Source organism: Engraulis encrasicolus, chromosome 2, assembly GCF_034702125.1.
Source record: "Engraulis encrasicolus isolate BLACKSEA-1 chromosome 2, IST_EnEncr_1.0, whole genome shotgun sequence".
Taxonomy (NCBI): domain Eukaryota; kingdom Metazoa; phylum Chordata; class Actinopteri; order Clupeiformes; family Engraulidae; genus Engraulis; species Engraulis encrasicolus.
The window spans coordinates 40,118,028-40,125,527 of NC_085858.1; the positions used below are offsets into that span (position 1 = coordinate 40,118,028).

Below are 7,500 nucleotides of genomic sequence, written 5' to 3' on the forward strand. Positions count from 1 at the left end.
TGTTATGTTGTAATAGCCTGTGGCAAGACATCAGGGTGAGATGCTATCCAAGTCAACACTTTTAAGTGTTAAATTTAACACTGGTGGTGTTGGCCTAACTCTGTAAGTGTTGGATTAACACTGTGTAAATTAGTTCACACACTAGCACTACAGCCAACAGTGCACTCATTCCCTTCCTGTTTCCTCTCTTTCCCTTTCTTTTCACCCATATCTCTCTACCTCCTTCCTCCAAACGAGATCGTCCACTTTCTATACCTCTATCTTTCTCTATCGTTCTCCTCTCACCTCTATCGTGGAATATATCTTCTTTTCTTCATCACCTTTTCTTTCTCTACTGTATCTCACTACAGTACCGTTTTCATCTCCCCTGACCTACATGTGTTGTTTTGTAATAGCCTGTGGCAAGACATCAAGGTGAGATGCTCTCCAAGCATCCTGTTCATAGCAGTCATATTAATGCATCATGTTAAAGCACCCGACTGAAAAATAAAAAGCCATCTGAAAAGCATCTCACGTTGGTGTTCCACTGTCTTGCCATATAGAGTTACATTAAAATGAAAGAATGAATGCAAATTAATTAAGAGAGGGTAAGACATGCTGAGAGAGAGGGAGAGAGAGAGGGAGGGAGGGAGGGAGGGAGAGCGGGGGGGCAGAGAACGAGAGTAATGCATTAGAAGAGTAGGTGGTTTTTACATACATGTAACCTGGAGGAAGAAAAAGTAGAAAGAGAGAAAGAGGGAGAGGAAAAACAGAGGATGATAGGCCTACATGTGGGAGGAGTGGAAAAGATATAGGGAGAAGGGACTAGGTTTCCAAAAAGACAGAACGAGAGAGAAGGAGGTGGAGAGACAGAAATATCGACATCGACAGAGAGAAAGACTGGTGAAGAACAGTGTGTGTGAGAGAGAGATAGAGAGAGAGAGAGAGAGAGAGAGAGAGAGAGAGAGAGAGAGAGAGAGAGAGAGAGGATTCAACAGATACAGAGACAGAGAAAGCAAAACAGAGAGAGAAAGAAAAAGAATAAGAGACAGCGAGAAAGACAGTCAGAGACAGCGAGACAGGAGTTGGAGGCGGCAGTTTTTGGAATGCAAGAGGGTGCTGGATGAAGAAGAATGGTCGGGTGGGCAGACAGCCCCTGGCGACGCAGGCAGCTCAAGAGGGATGCTGTGGTCCTGATGCTGCATCGCCACGGCTACGGTACAGCTGCCACTGTTGTTGTTTGTCACCAGCATCCCAACCGACTGCAGCGCTGCAGAGACAGTCTCCACTATGATGCATGATCTGAGAGCAAGGACACGAGTGAACATGCGACACACCATTGGATGAGAGGAAAAACAGCAGGCTGGTTGACTGCCAAATTCTGGGACTCTATTTAATGTAATTCTGTACAGTGCCGTATGGTTTGCAGTGCACTGTGATACACAGTACAGTGCATTCCTTCTTTTGTCTTTTTTTTTTGTAGAATCACATACTGTCCTTGTGAAAGTGTGCTAATACTGTAAGTGCTAATTTTAGATACAGGTATGAATTAATCACAGTCCTTTCACAGCAGATGTTTGAGAGTTCACCATCCTCTGAGCTGGTTTTGCTCTGCTCAAGGATTTCTTCCCATAAGAAAGATTTTTTCCTTGCCTTAGGGGTCTTGACTTTGCTCTTCCAGATCTGAACACTCAGTATTAAAATGGCTTATTAATTCAAATTAATGCAGCAGAGATAAGACTGTGCTAAAACTGAATGTAGAAAATGAGTGAGCTGAATTTAAAAAAACGCTTATTGTGTGATACAGAGAATTCGACCTGGACTCTGTCTGGTGGTTACAATCCAGTATAAAGCCGTATAAAGCCTTGCCGTGGCCAAGCGTTAGGGCAAAAAAAACCTATCCTGTCATAAATTAAGTAAAAAGGACCACAAAAAAGGTACTGTATAAAGGCCATGTCTGGAGCATTTCATACCACCAGCCACAAGTAAGGGGCATGGCTTAGCACTACAGGAGCCTATCACTGGTCATGTAAGGCTGCATGAAGAAAGCTCGAAATTATGTTGATTTCCCCCCTTATTTTCCAAAGTGTTGTTCTGACAAAAGAAACCTCAGGAGAAGTTGTTCTTGACTTTCCCCCCACCCACAGCTGTAGTCAAAATGTCAGAAATGTTGCTTGTAGGCTCCAGGCTGGCGAGCAGCACAATGCACCAAGCGATCAAGATGCTGAACACTCAACCCACTCTCCCTCCACTGTCAGCCTCTAGCCAGCAAGGCCACTGACAACCCCCCCCCCCCCCCATCATATCTGCGACTGAACATTCCACCTGCACTACTATACTTGTGACTGAACTTTCAACCTGCACTATATGAGCACTGTCTATGTCCATACTGTCTTAAGTCCACGTATAAGTACTGTCTATGTCTATACTGTCTATGTCCTTACCTAGATTAGTCTGTCTGTATGGGAAAGCAAGAAATGTAATTTCAAATTCTTTGTATGACCAGTGCATGTAGAGAAATTGACAATAAAACCTACTTGACTTGACTTGACTTGACTTGACAATGTGGAGAGAGCCAGAAAGAAACAACAATACCAAACTGGAAGGTTATTTGAGTCACGTCTCATATGAAAGTATTTCTCCTTGACAAACACTGGCTGAGGGCCTCCATGAATAGGGAACTCACAGACATTGCAAACATCCACAGTCTAAGTCTAAAATCTGCTTCCATCTAAAATAACCTTCTATTATGTAAGTGTCTTTCATCCTGACCCACACTATATGTTTTACAGCTCTAGTGGGGACTATTGGTATTTTCCAAACACCTTCTGCTCAGTGTTCATGGCCGTAACTATCATTGAGGACACATATGTCATGTCCTCTGTATTTTTTTCAGAAATGTAAAATTGATCTATGATGAAAATCGATCTATGATGAACAATGATAAATTTAGTCTGTATGGCACCCCCCCCCCTTATCCTCAAGGCAATGATTATTGGAAACAAACTGAAGAGTTTGACTGAAGAGTTTGAAGCATTCTACAGTAGCCTATCTGTACAATCTGTACAGTATGCAGTACAGCACGCAGTATTTGACCTCGGTATTTGAAAATGTCTCGTTACGGCCCTGTCAGTGAGCAACCTTTACAGTATAAAGGGTATTTTACTGATAGTCTGCTCCACATGCACCAACACTATGGATCCATTTATAAATGCCATTTCCCTCTGCATTACATGACTCGCACTGTAAAAGAATTACAGAAACTCAAATGTGCCCTTCAACAACACTCAGTTTGACAACTTCCACGTAGGATACAGGCATAACAACTCAATGCAGTTGTGTTCATTTCATGAGAGGGAACTACAGAACAGTTGTTCTGCTGTCACTCTGTCAGTTATCCACGTTATATTATGTTTACAAATCAAATCTCCCGTGTCTTGGAGTCAGCTTTCTTGGCTATTTGTTTTCCAATCATCCTTCTTCTCTTCTTGTCACAACATTTTTCAAAATGTCTCTGCTTTCTGTCAGTCTTTCATATGTCCACATATCCCTACTCTTCCTTCATAGACACCCACTTCAATTATTTGTGTCTGCTTTTTATTTCCTCTCATGCACACTCTGCTTTTCTCTCTGTGTCATTCCCTCATATTTTATTTTTTCCTGCTTTCTATTTGCTTTGTCCTCTCATCTCAATAACTCTCTGCTGTCTATGGCTCTTGGATCTCTCCTCTCTCCACACATCTTACCGTCTCCATCGTTCTCTCTCTCCCTCCTCATCTCTTTCTCTCTCTCCCTTCTCATCTCTGTCTGTCCCTTGCCTTGTTGTTCTCTTTGCCATTCTGCTTTCTGCTGAGCTACTCGTGGATTAGGGAGAACGCCTGAATTTCACACATTGTGCGAGTGTGGTGTGTGTGTGCGTGTGTGTGCGTGTGTGTGTGTGTGTGTGTGTGTAGAAGTGTGTGTGCATGGGTGGGTGCGTGTGTAGGCTGTGAGCAAGGCTCTGGTGGCAGAATCAACTGAGCCCACACGGTATGAGTGTGTCATTGTGTGTGTGTCATTGTGTGTGTGTGTGTGTGTGTGTGTGTGTGTGTGTGTGTGTGTGTGTGTGTGTGTGTGTGTGTGTGTGTGTGTGTGTGTGTGTGTGTGTGTGTGTGTGTGTGTGTGTGTGTGTGTGTGTGTGTGTGTGTGTGTGTGTGTGTGTGTGTGTGTGTGTGTTTATGCTTGTGAATTTGTGTGTGTGTCAGTTTGTTTTTATGCTTGTGCATTTGTGTGTGTGCAGGGCAAGAAAACAAACTCGAGAAATAAATAATTCCATGAGCTGGATATGTTTGTCAGCGTCTTCAAAGACACAGCTACCATACTGGCTGCCAAAAACACAGGAAGGGTAGGAGTCACATATTCTTATTCTTACCGAGAGCAATGCACAATGAGGCAGAAGAAGAAAGGGAAGATGATGAGGCAGAGAGAGACAGTTAGAGAGGGAGGATAGATAGAGAGGGAGGATGGTGCATTAAGCCATGAGAGATAGAGAGAGAGAGAGAGAGAGAGAGAGAGAGAGAGAGAGAGAGAGAGAAACAGACAGACAGACAGACAGACAGACAGACAGACAGACAGAGAGAGAGAGAGAGAGAGAGAGAGAGAGAGAGAGAGCGATAGAGATTGACAGACAGACAGAGAGAGAGAGAGAGAGAGAGAGAGAGAGAGAGAGAGAGAGAGAAACAGACAGACAGAGAGAGAGAGAGAGAGAGAGAGAGAGAGAGAGAGAGAGAGAGAGAGAGAGAGAGAGAGAGAGAGAGAGAGAGAGAGAGCAGGGAATAACAGACATGGTAGCAGGATGGAGCAGACACAAATTGAGAAGGAAGCATAAGGAGCGAGGGAGACCGACCAACCGAGACAGAGATAGAGATAGAGATGAGGAAAAAACAGCAGAGATGTAGAGGTGGACATGAGCGAGACAGAGAGAGAGAGAGAGAGAGAGAGAGAGAGAGAGAGAGAGAGAGAGAGAGAGAGAGAGAGAGAATGTCAGGAGAAAGAGGAGAAAGAGTAGTTGCTGTGCATACAAATGACTCGTCCTCTGCCCCCCTCTAGGCAGACAGGTCTGCAGACACCAAGACTGAGCTAGCAGAAGAGAAAGCACAACAAATAAATATACTATCCACAGAAACAAGAGAGTGCAAAAACAGACACATACAGGCAGACAGAGAGATATGCAGAGTGATTGACTGACTGACCGGGTGACAGGTCGACCGATAATCGAACCAACAGGTATGAATGCATGGACACGGACAGACAGACAGACCAAACACACAGGCTGCCCAACATACAGGCAGGCTGGCAAACAGACAGACAGTCAGACAGACAGACAGACAGGCAGACAAATCAAACATACAAGCTGCCACAACATACACACAGGCTGGCAAACAGTCAGGCAGGCAGACGAACAGAAAGACAGACAGACAGACAGACAGACAGACAGACAGACAGACAGACAGACAGAAGCACGGAAAGGCAGACAGACAGAGAGACAAACACTGGAATACATTTTTAAGATGCAGCACTTGGATAAAAAACGAATGTGTGTGTGAGTGTGTCTGTGCTTTCTTAACTCTTAGATGTTGTAGTGCATACAAACTAGCCTTTCATGATTTTGTTTTCCAGTCCTCCCCTTTCAAGTAACTGGCTGAGGAATAGAGTATACCAAGAGCCATCAAACAGCCTGTCCTGAGGCCACAACAAATACAGCTACACACCAGACAAGATAAAAGAGTTACTACTTTAAATTCATAGCAAGCAGAAAATAAGGTATACACACACACACACACGCACGCACACACACATGCATGCACACGCACACACACATACTTGACACACAAACTTCACGCACACTAACATGAACTTACTTACACACACGCATACATACAAACACTTTTTGACGCCTTTATTGGAAGCCAGACCAAAATCACAACTGGACCGAGAAATCAAAGTACTTCAGGAAGGGTTAGAGGTGATGAGTTTCTATGCCTCAGTGAGTCAGAAACACACACACGAACGCATGCACAAACACTGTTTGGAATCCCAGCCCTTTTATGTGAATTTCACTGACCGAGAAGTCCGAGACGCAACCAAGTTAGACGACAACACAGGCAAAGACTGGGAGGCAGAGGTTCTCTCTCTCTCTCTCTCTCTCTCTCTCTCTCTCTCTCTCTCTCTCTCTCTCTCTCTCTCTCTCTCTCTCTCTCTCTCTCTCTCTCTCTCTCAGCAATGCCCTTGCTGTAGATATTAGATATATTTGTGTGGATAGATGAAGCGTGCGTGAGCCGCTGCAGTCTTTTAAGGCTACCCACAATTCACAGTGATTCCTTTTAGCTTTCAAAAGCTCCAGCCATCGATCAACAAGCTCCATCAATCGATTTGGACCCTGCTCTCACCTGTCTCTAGACACTGAAATTATAACTCAATTTTGGAGAAACTCTGCACCCCTATGAGAGCCACGCTGGTAAAGGGCAAGGACACTCCAAGTGCAACCAGGCTTAAGACCATGTCAGTGAGAGGCTCTGACCTACCCAGTCTCCGTCATTGCAGGGACGCAACTCGCAGTGACAACCATTGGCTCTGCTACACTTGCTCAGGAAAAAGAGCTCGGGTTCAGGTAGATTCGGCAGGGGAACTCCACCCACTTTGTCTGTAAGCAATCAACTCTGATCATTTCCAACGGTTCTGGGTAGAGGCGTGTTCAAGGCAGTGACGTGGTTTAAGCAGAGACGTTCTATTGGGACTAAGAAAATGTTTGGTTTAAACTTTGGCTCAGCATTTTCTGCCCATGACCAGTAGCAACCCAAGGGAGTTGGGTTAACCATGCCGTTTAAGAATGTTAGTTGTTATGGTCTTGGTCAGACCAAGTCGGTTCTGGGTAGAGGCGTGTTCAAGGCAGTGACGTGGTTTAAGCAGAGACGTTCTATTGGGACTAAGAAAATGTTTGGTTTAAACTTTGGCTCAGCATTTTCTGCCCATGACCAGTAGCAACCCAAGGGAGTTGGGTTAACCATGCCGTTTAAGAATGTTAGTTGTTATGGTCTTGGTCAGACCAAGTCTCGAAAAGATTTGAAAGTCATGATAATCAGGCTAGCTCTGACCCTACTGTAGTCTCACTGACTAACCCTGCCAAACATCCCATCCAACATTCATCCAATGCAAATTTGCTAATTAGTGATATCAGCAGTGGATTAATATCAGGATTGACATCTTTGCTCTTGTAACGGATGCCAAGAAGCAGAGTTGGGCCGTAGAATAAACTGCCCTCCCGAAGCCTCATGCGGAAGTGGCTGCGCTCAGCTATTGGCATAGACCTTTAGCTCAGGGGTACCGTACCTGTGCTGCCATTCTGGACAGTTGCTGTGATTGGGAGGTCATGAGTTTGACGTATTAGACTATGCAGAAATGCCTTTATTACACTCTCAACAAAGCTGTAGCAGCAGAAAGAATATTTTGCCTAAAGCAGGATTATTACAATTGAGTATCCCA

The 7,500-nt window shown here is 44.5% G+C and overlaps 1 protein-coding gene across 1 annotated transcript in view; it reads right to left on the bottom strand.

Moving 5' to 3' along the window:
• Positions 1–1,152: 1,152 nt before the first annotated feature.
• LOC134464509 (rab11 family-interacting protein 4A-like) overlaps positions 1,153–7,500 on the bottom strand; it is a 61,993-nt gene continuing 55,645 nt past the window's right edge. The window contains exon 4 of the mRNA XM_063217948.1: positions 1,153–1,281. Coding sequence (XP_063074018.1) covers positions 1,153–1,281 — 129 coding nt within the window. The remainder of the gene's footprint in view (positions 1,282–7,500) is intronic.